Genomic DNA, 20,375 nt, shown 5'->3' with positions numbered 1-20,375 from the left:
CCCACAGCTTCTGTCCAGTTGGACTTCAGATCAGAGGTTCCTATAACCCTCCTTCAGGTTTGATTAATTTGCTAGAGTGGCTCACAGAACTCAGGGCAACACTTAGGTTTACCAGTTTACTAAAGGATATGAAGAAGGATACAGATGAACACAGGTGAAGAGACACACAGGGCGAGGCCTGGGAGGGTCCTGAGCACAAGAGCTTCTGTCCCTGTGGAGTAGGGGTGTGTCACTCTCCTGCCATGAATGTGTTGCCCAACTTGGAAGCTCCACACCCCATACTTCGGGGATTTTATGGAGGCTTCCTCATGTAAGCATGATGAGCTATGAACTCCATTTTCAGCCCTTCTCCCTTCTCAAGAGAAAGGAGGGTGGGGTTGAAAGTTCCAAGCTTCTAATCATGGCTTGTTCTTTCAGGTGACTAACCTTCATCCAGGAGCCGTTCAGGAGCCCACCCAGTCACCTCATTAAAATTCCTATCACCAAGGAAATTTCAAGGGTTTCAGGAGCCCTGGTTCAGGGATGGGGTCAAACGCCAAATATTAGAACACGAGATGCTCCTGGTACTCTTGTCACTTAGGAAATTACAAGAGTTTTAGGAGCTCTGGGCTAGAAACGAGGATGAAGACCAGATATTTCTTACTATAAATCACAATACCACAGGGGCCCAGCACTCTGTTTCAACAAGCCCTCAGGGTGGTTCTGTTGCACGTGAAAGTCCGAGAACCACTTTCTAGACTCTAAAACTGTGCAACTCAACACCCGGACCCAGGGCCTGGCAGCATTGGCATTACCTAGGAATTTGTTAGAAATGCAGTATCTCAGCGTCCACCTAAGATTTACTGAATAAAAATCTTTTAAACCAAGATTCCCAGGTGATTCTTATAAACATGAAAGTTTGAGAACCATTGCACTTGTGATTGGACCTGTAGTCAACCTGGCTTGTAGGTCACAGGTAGACAGGATTATTTTAAAGAAAGATATGTTCTCCTCTCTCTGTTCCAGTGGGCCCCCTTTAGTCAAAACCTGGGCATCTGAGAGACAATGATCACGCTGGTCTGAATCACCAACTTACTGGGTAGCAGGGAGCAAAAAATTATTTTCCTTGTGAATTAAAGATATATCCACTTCTTCCTGCTTAAACTGTCTCATTGGGTTAACTCAGTTACTTTGGGGTAGATGTTCAATCTTTCAAGTATACTCCACTTCTCCTAGCTCCTCCCATGAAGGCTCTGTGAAATGGAAGATGCTTATATAACCTTGTGGTGCCAGGGGAAAGGCAGGGTTAAGCTATTCACATGGCATTCTGTGCAAATTAGAAAAAGATGAGTCTTCCTTAAGACACTCTCCTTCCAGTGTTGGGACATTGTCACACTGATTTTGTTAGAACATGTTGCTGCCATATGCTCTAAAACTGCCATAATAAATGTATGAATCTATGATGTCTGTGAAATGAGTGTTGCCCTACAGACATGGATTTCTTGTGCAGTGCTCAACCTGCACAACTGTTGGCTAATCTTTAGTTTTGTACCACATTGCTGTGTATCAGGATGCATACGGGACTTCTCCCAGAGACTTGCAGCTCCCTGCAGGGAAAGCGGATTATTAGCATTGACTATTCTCCCCCACACACTCTGAAGTTTCTGCTGCTCCTCAGGCCATGAGGTTCCACATTTGCCTCTGCTGTCCTCACTGTAATTTCTACTACCTCCTCCCTACGGTCCACTGGAGTCAGGCGGCCAGGCTTTTCCATTTTCTTGCAAAACAGGAACTTTTGTTTACATCATGACTGCATCATCACTTCCCTTGGCTTAAAGAAAAATCCAAATTTAAATCATCCAGGCCTGGTTCTTGGTATGAAATGGGAGCCCAAGGGATTTTTAAAAATTCTTTTCTTTCTCCATAATGTCTAGCTTTTGAGACTCTGCTCTCGAGTGACTCACAATTAATATTAGCTTCCCTTTCTAGCTAAAATTCCCCCTTTTCCTGAAGCATGAAAGCATATTGCTTCAGGGGATAGGTCCCTCGGGCAGCAATATTTTCTAGATTTGAAAATATATCAGGAAAGGTCTCACAAAAAATTGTATTATTGTACCTTTCTCTTGTGGGACCTTATTGAGGGCTATAAAAAGAAGCCCAAAGACTCCAATGTCTTGAGTTTTTCCTAACAATTCCTTAATGGGAGAGCCTTGGTAGGCATTTTCTGAGTCCCAGGACATAGAAGAAAACAGTTGATGAAGCAGTTATTTTGCTACCATTTAGTAACAAGGGCTGCCAACATCGTTCTCAATGGTGAAAAATTGAAACCATTTCCACTAAGATCAGGAACAAGACAAGGTTGCCCTCTCTCACCACTTTTATTCAACATAGTTTTGGAAGTTTTAGCCACAGCAATCAGAGAAGAAAAAGAAATAAAAGGAATCCAAATCGGAAAAGAAGAAGTAAAACTGTCACTGTTTGCAGGTGACATGATACTATACATAGAGAATCCTAAAGATGCCACCTGAAAACTAGTAGAGCTAATCAATGAATTTGGTGAAGTTGCAGAATACAAAATTAATGCACAGAAATCTCTTGCATTCCTATACATTAATGATGAAAAATCTGAAAGAGAAATTAAGGAAACACTCCCATTTACCATTGCAACAAAAAGAATAAAATACCTAGGAATAAACCTACCTAAGGAGACAAAAGACCTGTATGCATAAAACTATGACACTGATGAAAGAAATTAAAGATGATACAAATAGATGGAGAGATATACTGTGATCTTGGATTGGAAGAATCAACACTGTGAAAATGACTATACTACCCAAAGCAACCTGCAAATTCAATGCAATCCCTGTCAAACTACCAACAAACTAGTTCTGTTTGTTCTACAGAACTAGGACAAAAAATTTCACAACTTGTATGGAAACACAAAAGACCCCGAATAGCCAAAACAATCTTGAGAAAGAAAAACGGAGCTGGAAGAATCAGGCCCCTGGACTTCAGACTATACTACAAAGCTACAGTAATTAAGACAGCATGGTACTGGCACAAAAGTAGATATATAGATCAATGGAACAGGATAGAAAGCCCAGAGATAAACCCACGCACATATAGTCAACCTTATCTTTGACAATGGAGGCGAGAATGTACAATGGAGAAAAGACAGCCTCTTCAGTGAGTGGTGCTGGGAAAACTGCACAGCTACATGTAAAAGAATGAAATTAGAACACTCCCTAACACCATACACAACAATAAACTCAAAATGGATTAAAGACCTAACTGTAAGGCCAAACACTATAAAACTCTTAGAGGAAAACATAGGCAGAACACTCCATGACATAAATTACAGCGATATCCTTTTTGACCCACCTCCTAGAGAAATGGACATAAAAACAAAAATAAATAAATGGGACCTAATGAAACTTAAAAGCTTTTGCACAGCAAAAGAAACCATAAACAAGATGAAAAGACAACCCTCAGAATGGGAGAAAGTATTTGCAAATGAAACAACTGACAAATGATTAATCTCCAAAATATACAAGCAGCTCATGAAGCTCAATATCAAAAAACAAACCACCCTATCCAAAAATGGGCAGAAGACCTAAATAGACTTTTCTCCAAAGAAGATATACAGATGGCCAACAAACACATGAAAGGATGCTCAACATCCCTAATCATTAGAGATATGCAAATCAAAACTACCATGAGGTATCACCTCACACCAGTGAGAATGGCCATCATCAAAAAATCTACAAACAATAAATGCTGGAGAGGGTGTGGAGAAAAGGAACCCTCTTGCACTGTTTGTGGGAATGTAAATTGATACAGCCACTGTGGAGAATAGTATGGAGGTTCCTTAGAAAACTAAAAATAGAAGTACCATATGACCCAGCAATTCCACTACTGGGCATATACCCTGAGAAAACCATAATTCAAAAAGAGTCATGTACCAAAATGTTCGTTGCAGCTCTATTTACAATAGCCAGGACATGGAAGCCACCTAAGTGTCCATTGACAGGTGAATGGATAAAGAAGATGTGGCACATATATACAATGGAATATTACTCAGCCATAAAAAGAAACGAAGCTGAGTTATTTGTAGTGAGGTGGATGGACCAGAGACTGTCATACAGAGTGAAGTAAGTCAGAAAGAGAAAAACAAATACTGTATGCTAACACATATATATGGAATCTTCAAAAAACAAAAAATGGTTCTGAAGTAGCTAGGAGCAGGACAGGAATAAAGAGGCAGACATAGAAAATGGACTTGAGGACACAGGGAGGGTGAAGGGTAAGCTGGGATGAAGTGAGAGAGTGGCATGGACATATATACACTACCAAATGTAAAATACATAGCTAGTGGGAAGCAGCCACATAGCACAGGGAGATCAGCTTGGTGTTTTGTGTCCACCTAGAGGGGTGGGATAGGGAGGGTGGGAGGGAGATGCAAGAAGGAGGAGATGTGAGGATGTGTGTGTATGTATAGCTGATTCACTTTGTTATAAGCAGAAACTAACACACCATTGTAAAGCAATTATACTCCAATAAAGATGTTAAAAAAAAAGTAACAAGGGCTGCTAATTTCATAAGCTAGAGCTGTCCCCATTGTCCTTTCCTTCAGACCTCTTCAGCCCTATTTCTTCAACAATCTTAGTCTGTAACTTACATCACCTTCACCTTCACTTCCATGTGCACTTCCACATTCCATTAGGACCCTAACGGAACCCTTCGGGGTTCAAGAAAGGAAAAAAAAATCTGACTCAGACTGATTTACAGAATAAGGAGGCTGATGTGGTCCACATAACTGCCATGTGCGGAGAATCATTGTCTCAGAAGACCCAGCTCCAGTGCTCTGATTCCCTGAGTTCTTTCTTCCGTGTGTTGGCTATTTCATGACCACAAAATGGCCACGGAGATTCCAGGAAGCTCATCGTCATTTGACATCATCCAGAGTGAAACAAAGAGCCTTTGTCCCAGCATTCTAAGCAGGTTAAGCCACCTGGACACCACGGAACCAATCATAGTTCCAGGGAATTGATCTATTTTGATTGGCTTAAGTACATGCTCCACTCCTAAGAAACCACGTGGATTTTGAAGAGAATGTCGACCTGATGCACAGGACTCTGGGTCATTAGCTGGCTTCTAGTCAGTCTTGTCAATGAGCCCTGGCCCCAGGATAATCAGGGAGGCAGCAAAGAATAACTGAGGTTCAAAGAACCACTGAAAGCTTAGATAATGTCATTGTCAACTGTGATCGTTAGAGACTGGAAGTCAAAGGTCCCTCCTCCATTTTCTTAACATCATGTAAACCTCCCTGATTCTGGTGTGAACCTGAAAAAGGACAGCCCAGTAATGACTGAGATGGAATTTCCTATAGCTTGGCGGTATGTGGGCTGGGAGTTATATATATTTTTTGTAGCACTGAGTCAGTGAATAGAGGCAGTCATGTCATCGTATAGTCTGCAACAAAATTTAATCCATGTATAAACAGCTGACTAAAAATTTAAGGGAAGAACAACCTAAAAAAAAATTTTCATGAGCACAGAATGATAGATGTTAATCAATATAATACCTATTTTTACCAATTTAAAATGAATGTCATTGAAAATATTTGTTTCTATTTTACTTTAACAAATGTAAGAAATATTAATAAAATCTTTCTTAAAACTATTTCTCCATAACCTCATTTTCCCATATAATCTTAAAGTTATTCAACTGGAAGTACAAGTAGTTCCAAGGGTTTCAGAAACCGAACTCTGGGGTTAGGACAAAGAGTGAAATTGTACCATTTTTAGTTCATTCCGTTAAAGAACTTTATTCACTTAACAAACAATTCCGATTACCAGTGAGAACACCCTTAATAATAGTCCTTTTAGGAGTCAGAACAAGATTTGTAGAGCAAGAATCTCTGCTTATTCCAGACCCTGATTTGGCTTGGCAATTCTTTCATCCAAAGGGAACTGGATGAGTGCTGAAAAGCATTAGGTCTTTCTGTCCCATAGTCTTTTTTTCTTTTTTCAAAATATAAATGTATTTAATTTTGGCTGCGTTGGGTCTTCGCTGGTGCGCGTGGGCTTTCTCCAGTTGTCTCGAGTGGGGGCTACTCTTTGTTGCAGTGCGTGGGCTCTAGGCCGCTAGCTCAGCAGTTGTGGCTCGCGGGCTCTAGAGCGCAGGCTCAGCAGTGTGGCACACGGGCTCAGTTGCTCCGCGGCATTTGGGATCTTCCCGGACCAGGGCTCGAACCCATGTCCCCTGCATTGGCAGGCGGATTCTTAACCACTGCGCCACCAGGGAAGTCCCTGTCCCATAGTCTTTTTGAACACAGGGTGTCACATGCTCCTTTCTTGGGTGAACTGCCAGAGAAGCACAGAAGGCATTGCCCCAAAGATTCAAAACAGATTTCCTTAGCATCAGCGAGTGTCACTTCCATGAATGGGTGAGTGGTATGACAGAGGATTTTTTTTTGTATATATATATATATATATATATATATATATATATATATATATATAAACATCTTTATTGGAGTATAATTTCTTTACAATGGTGTGTTAGTTTCTGCTTTATAACAAAGTGAATCAGCTATACATATATCCCTGGATCTCCTCCCTCTTGTGTCTCCCTCCCACCTTCCCTGTCCCACCCCTGTTATATATATTTTTAAAACACTAATAAAGCTTAACAGAGCTGGCACTTATCATGCACACGCTTCTAAGGTTGCCGGTATGCCGCTCTGTGGCATTCCTACAGAGGCACGTTTTAGTCCATTATCTCAATTCTTTGATTTGATCCATTTAACTATCAAAAGAAAACAGGGTTTCCAAGTTAATCTATTTGTTAGTAAGTGTCAGTAGTCTTAGAAGCAAGACCAGAAATTTTACAATAATTTTGAAAAGGATTCTTTTAGAAGGATGTTTACAATTTCAATCACATTTCCAAGAAGGATTGATGAAATGCTGAGAACTGAAGTTAATATTTTTCATATCATGGGCAAGTCCAGTCATTGCAGAACAAGATTTCTTGATTGTATTTGATTTTGAAATTAACTGAACACACATTTCCTAGATAATGAAATTTGTATTTTTTTTAAAAGTTTGCACTGAACAATGACATGCAGACTTCCCTAGCCCATTTCTGTATTGGCTTGCTTTTTGAACACCTAATTACAACATTATTTGAGGAATCATAACCTATTTTTTAAATGTGTAAAAACCCACTGGTGCTTCATAAAGAGCTTAAGAAAATTATAGGCAGAAGAAAAGTAGATTATAGGCCATTAATGTGTTTAATGATATGCAAATGCTGTTAAACTAGAACATAATTGTATTACTGTTCTTTGGGGAAGAACAGATTTAAACAATTCAAAATAACAGACGTAAGTTTTTAGTGCTGAGATCTAACAGTAATAAATTAGAAATGAAAGTCATACATATATTGAATTACATCTTGACTTTCATAGATTGTAATTTCATCACAGTAGCTGTAAGCAAACCGCTTACAGCTCATATGTTTTATGTTTCTCTTCATGTGAAAGGTGGCCAGTACTTTCTTCCGTGGGTAAGTTAGCTGAATTAGAACAAGTCATCAGTGTTATACCCACGATCCTGCAGAAATTATATGATTTAGCCTACGTTCTCTCACATGTAGACTAACCAACTTAACTGACTGGAAAAAAAAAAGTTAGAATGACATAGGGAGCTTAAACCAAGTGAAATTATCTGATGGTTACTGAGCTTTCTAGAAAGCAGAGAAATAAATAATGCAAACTGAATTTCAGCAGTTGCCCCTATTCATTTCCAATTCATAGGGAATCTTTCTTGTTTCTTGGATGGAAAAATGTCATTCTAAGCTCCTCTTTGCTTCTGGGGGGTGGCAGCTAGCCGTGAACTACAGGGTCCTGAATAGAACACGATCAACACCTAGTGGCCACAGACAAGTCTTGAGTGTGATTTTTCTTGGCCAGCAACAAGTGATGTCGTAAGAAAAGGATCTTTGGAAAAGAAGAGGAATCTTAGCTCCCACATCACTTTTCCCTCACCCAAGTTTGACCCGATGCTGCCATTGCCACCTTATTCCTGCAAACAAGGGGCATTCAACTAATGCGACTAACAAATGCTACCATCACACTGTCGTGATGGGTAAGCTGTATGAAATGCGAAAGAATAAAAGAAATAATAGGGGTCAAAATTTTTTTTAACTTGAATTGAATCAAGTGTTTATACCATGAACGAAGAATAAAACAGGACATCCCTGCTTTCGTTTAAATTAACCTTCTGTTATTTTCCCCCCAGGACGTGTAAATAAAACGTCCCAGTCAGAACTAGATTTTTCCAGAATAGTAGAGCAATGGAAACAATGCAGATACAAGTTTTCTTACCATGGCTTCCTTGGCAGCCACTTCTGGTTGAAGGAAAAAGAAGGGAGGAGGGAAGGGGAGGGAAGAATCTCAACAGTGTCTCCCAGCTGCTGACTCAGTAAACAAGAAAATAAAACACTCATGTGTGCATTATTTCAGAAGGCAAAGAGGCCATATGTGTTCTACTTGTTGCTATTAGATATCTTGCAAAAGAGTACAAACATAGGTTAAAAGGTCCCAAGGAATTTTTGTTTGTTTGTTTTTGTGAGGTGAGGCAGGGTGTTGGAGTCTATGTGTTCTTTGTGTGCTGTAGCATCTACTGGAGGAACAGACTTCTGATTCACAGCAGGGTCACCTGATGGACCTAGACAAAGAAGTCTCTAATCAAAAAGGCCTTCATGGGTCAGGGTGTTATTGTAGCTGATGTGTTTCCATAGCAACCTGTGAATGGGTTTCACCAGAAGAGAGGCCCACGCGTAAATGACAGAATGATGACAGTGACGTCTGGGCAAAAAAGAAGCCCAGGGCAAGATAAACATGTTTTAAACAGAAATGCCTACAAGCTATGTATCACAAATTCTATTTAAAAGTAGGTACTGTCTAGTTAAAAACAGGTGAAGTCAACAGAAGCAATTGGTAAATAATTATGTATTTGATCATAACATTAAGGATTGGAAATATAATTTCTTGGGGAGAACATTTAGCTTAAACTAAAAAGAGAAAAGGGAATAAATCAGGTCGGAGAGACAGATTTTCTCAGGATGCTCCTAGGGAAGTGATGCTATGTAATTTGAACAAAATGAGGTGATTTTTTTAATGTCTTTTAACTTTTTCACCCATGAAGCTTCTCCCAGACTAGGTAGAGAAAAGGGAGGTTTTAAAAAGCTCTTCTCAGTCTCTTCACTGACCTATCCAAGATGTCTAATTGAGTTCATTCAAATAAAAAATAACATTCTGAATAAAGAACAAAAGGTCAAAAACTTAAATTAAAAATGGATCTCTACCTGTTTATGGTGATGTACATAGCATGTGTCTCCTCAGAAGTGTGAACTCCTAGAAGCAGGCACTATCGAGAATGTGGAAGCAACAATAAAGGCCCTTAAGTTACCATAATGGACTTGTTGAACCATCTGGGGGAAGTAACCATAGCAGTGGTGTGTGAGAGCCAGCCACTACTAGCTCACGGCGCTATATTCCTACCCTCAGAGTGCCTCCAGGGACTGTTCTATCTTGTGGGTAGCTATCCACTAATCATGATGAAGATGAGAATAACTGATAGTAAGAAACATTTAGAAAACTCATCATAGTTTACAAAGTGTTTTCACATCTACTTGTTAAAAGCAAGTGATGCTACTGTCCCTGCTGTTTATAGAAACTGAGCCTTAGTGAGAGCGTGAACATTTTTTGAGATCAAACGGTTCGTAAGTGGATAAATGCTGGTGTTCTAATCTAGGTCTTCTGACAAAGGCGTCCCAGGTAATAATAGCTACAAGGTCTTATTCCTTCCAGAAATCCTTTTAGTTTAATGGAGAACCGTAATCAGGAACCTATAAAGCCGGTTCAAGACTAAAGGATTAACTTTCCAATGTTGGGATTGTCGATAATTTTAGATCATGTCTAGAGTGCTTTACCCTAAATCATGTGAGCAACCTCCTAATGTGGGTTCTCCATGGTTGGCCCTGCGTAAAGGTTGTGGCGGCCTGGTTCATTTTGGAACTTACATGTTAGATCAATGGTTTTGCTGTTAATTTTTTTTTTTTTTTTTTTTTTTGGCGTTACGTGGGCCTCTCACTGTTGTGTCCTGTCCCGTTGCGGAGCACAGGCTCCGAACGCACAGGCTCAGCGGCCATGGCTCACGGACCTAGCCACTCCGCGGCATGTGGGATCTTCCCAGACTGGGGCACGAACACATGTCCCCTGCATTGGCAGGCGGACTCTCAACCACTGCACCACCAGGGAAGCCCTGCTGTTAATTTGTAAGTAGAATGTTCTTACTAAGGGGACCACAAATTTGTATCTGCCACATCTCTTGATATAACCAACTGAGGTCAAGTTCTAACCAGTTCTCTGTAACAGATCAGCTTAATTGCTATCTATATGACTTATTTTATTTCCAGAGATATTAACTTATGAAATAACTCTCCTTTTCCTCCTTATTCTTATCTTGAATCCAATGACTATCTTGAACAACTCTCCATGTATATATGCTTTTCACATCCCTAAAGAAAGAAATGGTAGAAATGTCAAAAAAAACAAAAAATAAACGCACGAAGGAGGAATAGCAGCTCTGGAAGGAAGTCGGAGTTTCTGGGCTCAAGATGTGGCTCTGCTTCAACGAACTGTGTGATCTCAGACAAGACAATCTGCATCTGAGTTTCCAATGTGGGCAAAACTGTTCCTGGATCTTTTACTTTCACACGTATTCAATGTAGGTGCTGCCAATAATGTATCAGGAAAGAATCGAACAGCCCAAACTATTTTAGTTCCTTTTCGTTTCATTGGTGTATCTTTAGCCTTTAAGTATGTATAAGTGTATCTCAGGGTGCCCAGACTCAATCTATTAATTCTCCAGAAACTTTATGATGTGAAAAGTGCAAAGAGCAGAGAAAGCACATAGGGCCTCAAAGCAAGGTGGTTTTCTCTTGTGCACCCAAACTGTCATGGACAACTTTAATAGAAAATGGAATCAGTTTGTGCACTAACTGAGTTTTCTCAGTGTATATCTAGAAATTCATTATTTGTCTCTTTTGTTATCAGATTTTTGTTTTCTAATATGAGGGCACAAATGATACCAAGACATTTACTATCTGATCAATTTTGGGGACTGGAAGGAACAGATAGTAAAGAGAAGGGAGAGAAGGAGAAAAGGAGAATAGGAGGATAAAAACATCTTCGAAAATCTTAAAAAATACTTTGGTTAAGAAAAATGTTTACCTGATGCTTACTTAAAACTAGGCGGAGTAATTTCTGTAGTGAGAAAATATAAATATAAAAGAATATATTATACCAAGATTCTCTAAATACTCTAAACCCCCAAAGAAGTCTCTGAATGTAAGATTTAATAAAATAAATGTCTTTTTTGTTTATAGTATATTTTTGTCTAAACATTAAACTTCTAATAATTTCACCCACACTGTATTCAACAGCAAATTTTGAAAGAATCAAAATTTTAAAAATTGTGATTTTAAAGAAAGTAAAAAGTTCTCTGATTAACTGAAAGAACTTTCACAAAGCTCATGTCCTTTATATCATGGATGAGGCCTTCAGACTCTCACTCAGAGACTACTGACTTTTATTTTATAAAGAACACTTACAAGCTCAGTGGCTATGTTTCCAAACTGATATAAGCTTCAAAAGGCTTATGAGATCATTTCTGTTGTAACCCCAGTACTTACCACAAAACCTAGCACATAGAGTGGGCTCAATAAATGTTTGTTAACTAATGAGAAGATTAGAAGCAGTATTTAGTAGTTGGTGTTGTTGGCTGGGAGAAATGATAGCCTGAGATCCATAGAAAGAGTGAGAAAAATCACAACAACCAGACACGAAGCTCACCAATTTAAAAACACACAGTCCAGTACATCTTACTAACCTCTGAGTGATTAGAGCACAGATACAAAAGCAATTGCCATTCTACAGTGATGATCCTGAGTCATTAGGAAAATATTCAATTTTGTTTAATTCTTGTTTAATAAAAGTCAGGGAGCTATAGAGCACACGTTTGAAATATTTCCATCGGAGAGGATTAAGATAGTCCCTCAGTGGGAACTTTTACTCCCCTCTCATGCTGAGATTTCCTTCTGAAAATATAATCTTGATGGTATAATATTGCATATCTTTAAAAAATTAGACCTTGGTTCTATTCCAGGATGTCTAATTCCACAGTATCTTTTGTAGACATAGAAAGTATGCTTTTTCGTTGTCTTTTGGATTTATTAAGCTTCTCAGTAAAGACTCTGAATACATTCCACATATCCGATCTTCCTGTTTCAGTTACGAAGCAGTACAGAATTGGATCAGCAACACAATTTAAACTTGTTAATGCAACTGTGATTCTATAGATTTTATAACTCTGCTTCCCAGGCTTGTTACGGTCAAACATACGTTCATCCAAGCTCACATCATGCTCTAAAACGCTGCGAATCAGCAACATCACATGAAAGGGAGTAAAACACAAGATAAAAGTCAACGTGATACTGACAAGTAGTTTCATGATTCTCTTCTTTTCACTGTTTCCTGTAGCTTGATTTTGCTTCACAGCTTTGTAGACTTTCTGGTTGCAAGCCATTATGATGACCAAAGGTATCATATAGCCTACACACGTCCTAACAAAGTTAAACCGGATTTGCCATTTCTCCAAAGGATATTTGTCGTAGCATAAAGTAAAGTTAGACTTTGTGGCGTCACAATATTCAACAGCTGTTTCATCTTCCCACAGAATGACAGCATTGAAGATGGTTTCCAATATCCAGATAAAGAGGCTCACCATGAACGCACATCTTCTTGACCTTAGAAAAGAAAACTTCAAAGGGTAGACAACTGCTAAATACCGATCAATCGCGATGCAGGTGAGGAAAGCTGTGCTACTGTAAAAGTTCATGTACATGAAGAAGGCACTCCCTTTGCACAGGGCAGGAGAGAATGTCCAGTTGTCTTTATTCCAAGTATAATCAATCCATAGAGGGAGAGTTAAGGCATACAGCAGATCCGATAAGGATAAACTGAAGAGGTAAATGCCTAATTCATTTTCCTTCTTTGCTTGCAGAAAAGACACACATAGAGAACCGATGTTGGCTGGAATGCTGACTATTATCACAAAGATGTAAACAACTGGAAACAAATAGTGATCCAAGTCATGCTGTTCTTCAATACATGTGCTGTTCATGTTTCCTTTTTTAGGTGATGATTATATGCGTTCTTAGATGGTAAGTACCAAGATAAGCCTTGTCTCTTGGGAGTTTGTTTCCAACACCTAACTCTCTTTCACTAAGATTTCTTCAGTTGTCCTTTGCTTTCAAAAGTTCTGATGGATTCATCAATGGTCTTAAAGGATGAGTGGAGATCAAGTTTCACACAGGTATCGATGGCTGGAAGTCAGGATCCAGGTTCCCGGGAGTTACTAAAGTGATCAGTGATTTTAATGTGCAGAAGTCCATGTGCTTATTCTCACAGCATGCTGATGAAGAACCCTGGAGGATTCGCCACATTATCCATCAGCTTTCATAGAATGCTGTCTTCAGTTTGGTTTCCTTCGTGAAACTCAGAGGAGATTGGTGCGAACGTGAATATAGAAGGCTTTACTTTCACAAAGGTTGACATCTCTTTTTAAAATGCCTTCGTTTCTGTAATGAAAGACAAACTAGAATAGTTCGGATGCTTAAAAGAGACATCATGATTTTTGAAACAATCTTATTTTATTTCATTTATTGAGGATATCAAAATGCATGAAATTGCATACAATGAAGGTGTTTAAAAAGGGAAACTTGTCTAATTGACTTTGGTAAATGAAATCAGGCTGAGATATTTGACCTTTTTCAAATAAGAATTATCCAAGGGATGCCAGGTTAGAGGGAATTATATTTCTCACTAGACACAATCTAAGCACGCAAAACTAAAGTTAAAAGTCATTTTAGAAGCTAATTAAAAAAAAAGATGGCGAATTCAATTATTTGTTTGTAATCAGTAAATGCATTTGAGTGTATGGTAAACTGTATGATTATAGGATTTCAAATTTTTTATTTCGTGTGCAATCTATGTATAAGGCACTTATTTTCAAAATATGCTTATTAGCCAAGAAAAAAGTTGTCACAAGAAGTTTGATAAAGTGAAGCACTTGAAAATATAGCAGTTTGCTGAAACTTCGTAAATAATTAGACAACACTTCCTCATTTGTTTCTCCTTTGCTTTCTTTGTGGGCTGATTTACTTTATCTTTCTCATACTCTTGTGAAAGAGAGGGCAGAATGTGCTGCATTCTGGGTAAAACCTATGATCATCAGTTTCTACATTTATACCTGATTGTTTACTAGGTTAGCTTTTTAAAAATGTACATCTGATGTACATCCATGTAGGAACAGAGAATCCATCCTTCTCTCCATATTGGAATAGAGAAATACTAGCTTTATTCCTTTGCTAGTGAGGCCTGTTGGTGCTTTGGATGATTTATCTGAGGGGAATCTTCACAGAAAGCTTTGTAGAGTCACCATGTAGGGGAAGGAAGACATGTCCTCTTCCTGTGTGCTGTGAGGCCTACAGGACCTCAAAACCGTCCCTTTCCAAGTGTTGATGCGCCCTTAGCACAAAAGAGACCTGCCACCACAAGGCACCAGTATTCTGCTGGGAGAGTAAACCATATCCAGAGCCCATAGGATATGTCACTCTTAACACAAAATGGAGAACTAAAATTCCTGAAATCACCTAATTTTTCCACACCTAAAAATATGAATAAACAGCCTTTTATTTTTAAAATTTTTATTGGAATATAGTTGATTTACAAATGTGTTAGTTTCAGGTGTACAGCAAAGTGAATCATTTATACGCATACATATAGCCACTCTTTTTTTTCTTAAGATTCTTTTCCCGTATAGGCCATTACAGAGTATTGAGTAGAGTTCCCTGTGCTATACAGCAGGTTTTTATTAGTTATCTATTTTATATATAGTAGTGTTTATATGTCAATCCCAATCTCCCAATTTATCCCTCCCCATCTTAAACAGCCTTTAAATAAATAGGAAAACCTTCCAGAGAGGAAAAAAAGGAAGCAGGAGCTAATATCAGAGAGCTAAGTGAGCAGTAAAGCTCTGGGTACCCTAAGGCATACGTGGATCTGGAGGAACTAACTAGAGCTTTGACTGCAGAGAACCAGTGGCAGAGCATGGGCCAGTGACAGGGCATGGGCCAGTGGCAGAGCATGGACCAGTGGTAGAGCATGGGCCAGTGACAGGGCATGGGCCAGTGACAGGGCATGGACCAGTGGTAGAGCATGGGCCAGTGACAGGGCATGGGCCAGTGACAGGGCATGGACCAGTGACAGGGCATGGGCCAGTGGCAGAGCATGGACCAGTGACAGGGCATGGGCTAGTGACAGAGCATGGACCAGTGGCAGAGCATGGGCCAGTGACAGAGGATGGGCCAGTGACAGGGCGTGGACCAGTGGCAGGGCATGGGCCAGTGACAGGGCATGGGCCAGTGACAGGGCATGGGCCTGTGACAGGGCATGGACCAGTGGCAAGGCATGGGCCAGTGACAGGGCATGGGCCAGTGGCAGAGCATGGGCCAGTGGCAGGGCATGGGCCAGTGACAGGGCATGGGCCAGTGACAGAGGATGGTCCAGTGACAGGGCATGGGCCAGTGACAGGGCAAGGACCAGTGACAGGGCATGGACCAGTGGCAGGGCATGGGCCAGTGACAGGGCATGTTCCAGTGGCAGGGCGTGGGCCAGTGACAGGGCATGGGCCAGTGACAGAGCATGGGCCAGTGACATGGCATGGGCCAGTGTCAGGGCATGGACCAGTGACAGGGCATGGACCAGTGACAGGGCATGGGCCAGTGGTAGAGCATGGGCTAGTGGCAGAGCATGGGCCAGTGGCAGGGCATGGGCCAATGACAGGGCATGGGCCAGTGACAGGGCATGGGCCAGTGGCAGAGCATGGACCAGTGGTAGAGCATGGACCAGTGGTAGAGCATGGGCCAGTGACAGGGCATGGACCTGTGACAGGGCATGGACCAGTGACAGAGGCTGGGCCAGTGACAGAGCATGGGCCAGTGGCAGAGCATGGGCCAGTGTCAGGGCATGGACCAGTGACAGGGCATGGACCAGTGACAGGGCATGGGCCAGTGGTAGAGCATGGGCTAGTGGCAGAGCATGGGCCAGTGGCAGGGCATGGACCAATGACAGGGCATGGGCCAGTGACAGAGGATGGGCCAGTGACAGGGCATGTTCCAGTGACAGGGCATGGGCCAGTGACAGGGCATGGGCCAGTGGCAGAGCATGGACCAGTGGTAGAGCATGGACCAGTGGTAGAGCATGGGCCAGTGACAGGGCATGGACCAGTGACAGGGCATGGACCAGTGACAGAGGGTGGGCCAGTGACAGAGCATGGGCCAGTGGCAGAGCATGGGCCAGTGACAGGGCATGGGCCAGTGACAGAGCATGGACCAGTGACAGGGCATGGACCAGTGGCAGGGCATGGGCCAGTGACAGGGCATGGGCCAGTGGCAGAGCATGGGCCAGTGGCAGGGCATGGACCAGTAGCAGGGCATGGGCCAGTGACAGGGCATGGACCAGTGACAGGGCATGCACCAGTGACAGAGGATGGACCAGTGGTAGAGCATGGGCCAGTGGCAGAGCATGGGCCAGTGACAGGGCATGGACCAGTGACAGGGCATGTTCCAGTGACAGGGCATGTTTCAGTGGCAGGGCGTGGGCCAGTGACAGGGCATGGGCCAGTGACAGGGCATGGGCCAGTGACAGGGCATGGGCCAGTGGCAGGGCATGGGCCAGTGACAGGGCATGCACCAGTGACAGAGGATGGACCAGTGGTAGAGCATGGGCCAGTGGCAGAGCATGGGCCAGTGACAGGGCATGGACCAGTGACAGGGCATGTTCCAGTGACAGGGCATGTTTCAGTGGCAGGGCGTGGGCCAGTGACAGGGCATGGGCCAGTGACAGGGCATGGGCCAGTGGCAGGGCATGGGCCAGTGACAGGGCATGTTCCAGTGGCAGGGCGTGGGCCAGTGACAGGGCATGGGCCAGTGACAGAGCATGGGCCAGTGACATGGCATGGGCCAGTGGCAGGGCATGGACCAGTGACAGGTCATGGGCCAGTGACAGGGCATAGACCAGTGACAGGGCATGGGCCAGTGGCAGGGCATGGACCAGTGGTAGAGCATGGACCAGTGGTAGAGCATGGGCCAGTGACAGGGCAAGGACCAGTGACAGAGGATGGACCAGTGGTAGAGCATGGGCCAGTGACAGGGCATGGGCCAGTGACAGGGCATGGGCCAGTGACAGAGGATGGGCCAGTGACAGGGCATGGGCCAGTGACAGGGCATGGGCCAGTGGCAGAGCATGGACCAGTGATAGAGCATGGACCAGTGGTAGAGCATGGGCCAGTGACAGGGCATGGGCCAGTGGCAGAGCATGGACCAGTGGCAGAGCATGGGCCAGTGGTAGAGCATGGGCCAGTGGTAGAGCATGGACCAGTGGTAGAGCATGGGCCAGTGTCAGGGCATGGACCAGTGACAGGGCATGGACCAGTGACAGGGCATGGGCCAGTGGCAGAGCATGGACCAGTGGTAGAGCATGGACCAGTGGTAGAGCATGGGCCAGTGACAGGGCATGGACCTGTGACAGGGCATGGACCAGTGACAGAGGCTGGGCCAGTGACAGAGCATGGGCCAGTGGCAGAGCATGGGCCAGTGTCAGGGCATGGACCAGTGACAGGGCATGGACCAGTGACAGGGCATGGGCCAGTGGTAGAGCATGGGCCAGTGGCAGAGCATGGGCCAGTGGCAGGGCATGGGCCAATGACAGGGCATGGGCCAGTGACAGAGGATGGGCCAGTGACAGGGCATGTTCCAGTGACAGGGCATGGGCCAGTGACAGGGCATGGGCCAGTGGCAGAGCATGGACCGGTGGTAGAGCATGGACCAGTGGTAGAGCATGGGCCAGTTACAGGGCATGGACCAGTGACAGGGCATGGACCAGTGACAGAGGGTGGGCCAGTGACAGAGCATGGGCCAGTGGCAGAGCATGGGCCAGTGACAGGGCATGGGCCAGTGACAGAGCATGGACCAGTGACAGGGCATGGACCAGTGACAGGGCATGGACCAGTGGCAGGGCATGGGCCAGTGACAGGGCATGGGCCAGTGGCAGAGCATGGGCCAGTGGCAGGGCATGGACCAGTGGCAGGGCATGGGCCAGTGACAGGGCATGGACCAGTGACAGGGCATGCACCAGTGACAGAGGATGGACCAGTGGTAGAGCATGGGCCAGTGGCAGAGCATGGGCCAGTGACAGGGCATGGACCAGTGACAGGGCATGTTCCAGTGACAGGGCATGTTTCAGTGGCAGGGCGTGGGCCAGTGACAGGGCATGGGCCAGTGACAGGGCATGGGCCAGTGGCAGGGCATGGGCCAGTGACAGGGCATGCACCAGTGACAGAGGATGGGCCAGTCTTCTAGCATGGGCCAGTGGCAGAGCATGGGCCAGTGACAGGGCATGGACCAGTGACAGGGCATGTTCCAGTGACAGGGCATGTTTCAGTGGCAGGGCGTGGGCCAGTGACATGGCATGGGCCAGTGGCAGGGCATGGACCAGTGACAGGGCATGGACCAGTGACAGGGCATAGACCAGTGACAGGGCAAGGGCCAGTGGCAGGGCATGGGCCAGCAACAGGGCATGGGTCAGTGACTGGGCATGTTCCAGTGGCAGGGCATGTTCCAGTGGCAGGGCATGGGCCAGTGGCAGAGCATGGACCAGTGACAGGGCATGGGCTAGTGACAGAGCATGGACCAGTGGCAGAGCATGGGCCAGTGACAGAGGATGGGCCAGTGACAGGGCGTGGACCAGTGGCAGGGCATGGGCCAGTGACAGGGCATGGGCCAGTGACAGGGCATGGGCCTGTGACAGGGCATGGACCAGTGGCAAGGCATGGGCCAGTGACAGGGCATGGGCCAGTGGCAGAGCATGGGCCAGTGGCAGGGCATGGGCCAGTGACAGGGCATGGGCCAGTGACAGAGGATGGTCCAGTGACAGGGCATGGGCCAGTGACAGGGCAAGGACCAGTGACAGGGCATGGACCAGTGGCAGGGCATGGACCAGTGGCAGGGCATGGGCCAGTGACAGGGCATGTTCCAGTGGCAGGGCGTGGGCCAGTGACAGGGCATGGGCCAGTGACAGAGCATGGGCCAGTGACATGGCATGGGCCAGTGGCAGGGCATGGGCCAGTGGCAGAGCATGGACCAGTGACAGGGCATGGGCCAGTGACAGGGCATAGACCAGTGACAGGGCAAGGGCCAGTTGCAGGGCATGGGCCAGTGACAGGGCATGGGCCAGTGACTGGGCATGTTCCAGTGGCAGGGCATGTTCCAGTGGCAGGGCATGGGCCAGTGGCAGAGCATGGACCAGTGACAGGGCATGGGCTAGTAACAGAGCATGGACCAGTGACAGAGCATGGGCCAGTCAGTGACAGAGGATGGGCTAGTGACAGGGCATGGGCCAGTGACAGGGCATGGACCAGTGACAAGGGCATGGACCAGTGGCAGGGCCTGGGCCAGTGACAGGGCATGTTCCAGTGGCAGGGCGTGGGCCAGTGACAGGGCATGGGCCAGTGACAGAGCATGGGCCAGTGTCATGGCATGGGCCAGTGGCAGGGCATGGGCCAGTGGCAGAGCATGGACCAGTGACAGGGCGTGGGCCAGTGACAGGGCATAGACCAGTGACAGGGCAAGGGCCAGTTGCAGGGCATGGGCCAGTGACAGGGCATGGGCCAGTGACTGGGCATGTTCCAGTGGCAGGGCATGTTCCAGTGGCAGGGCATGGGCCAGTGGCAGAGCATGGACCAGTGACAGGGCATGGGCTAGTGACAGAGCATGGACCAGTGACAGAGCATGGGCCAGTCAGTGACAGAGGATGGGCCAGTGACAGGGCGTGGACCTGTGGCAGGGCATGGGCCAGTGACAGGGCATGGGCCAGTGGCAGGGCATGGGCCCACACAGGTAGCACGGGGTGCTCGACATCCCACTCGTGCTGCGATCCAGGAGCCTCAGCCATCAAAGTAAACAAAATAACAAACTTTACAGATATTTGCAGACTGACAGCAGGGAAAGTTGGCAAGTTCCCTGTCTTATCTTTGTTTCTGTTAGGAGCTATCATAAAAAAAAACAATCCCTGAGTACTCATGGCCTCTGGCTGGTCCTCACTTGGGAATGGGGTCTGAGTCTATACTATTAATCTGGTTCCATAAACTTCAGGCCAATAGTGAATTAATATTGGATCTATGTGCTCAACTTCACTAGTCGTCAGA

At 44.8% G+C, this 20,375-nt stretch overlaps 2 protein-coding genes across 2 annotated transcripts in view; both read right to left on the bottom strand.

The window, feature by feature from the left end:
• Positions 1-102: 102 nt before the first annotated feature.
• GPR65 (G protein-coupled receptor 65) overlaps positions 103-20,375 on the bottom strand; it is a 25,276-nt gene continuing 5,003 nt past the window's right edge. The window contains exons 2-3 of the mRNA XM_032621094.1: positions 11,940-13,689; positions 103-211 (exon numbers count right to left, since the gene is read on the bottom strand). Of these exons, the coding sequence (XP_032476985.1) occupies positions 12,207-13,232 (1,026 nt within the window). The 5' untranslated portion in view covers positions 13,233-13,689 and the 3' untranslated portion in view covers positions 103-211; positions 11,940-12,206. The remainder of the gene's footprint in view (positions 212-11,939; positions 13,690-20,375) is intronic.
• The window catches only part of LOC116748654, a 23,651-nt gene continuing 18,281 nt past the window's right edge, over positions 15,006-20,375 (bottom strand). Inside the window, exons 2-4 of the mRNA XM_032621754.1 lie at positions 19,606-19,928; positions 18,103-18,970; positions 15,006-17,922 (exon numbers count right to left, since the gene is read on the bottom strand). Of these exons, the coding sequence (XP_032477645.1) occupies positions 15,182-17,922; positions 18,103-18,970; positions 19,606-19,928 (3,932 nt within the window). The 3' untranslated portion in view covers positions 15,006-15,181. The remainder of the gene's footprint in view (positions 17,923-18,102; positions 18,971-19,605; positions 19,929-20,375) is intronic.

The sequence above is a fragment of the Phocoena sinus genome, chromosome 2, assembly GCF_008692025.1.
Source record: "Phocoena sinus isolate mPhoSin1 chromosome 2, mPhoSin1.pri, whole genome shotgun sequence".
Taxonomy (NCBI): domain Eukaryota; kingdom Metazoa; phylum Chordata; class Mammalia; order Artiodactyla; family Phocoenidae; genus Phocoena; species Phocoena sinus.
Note: the sequence above shows the minus strand (reverse complement) of the source record. Positions and strands in the feature narration are given on the sequence as shown.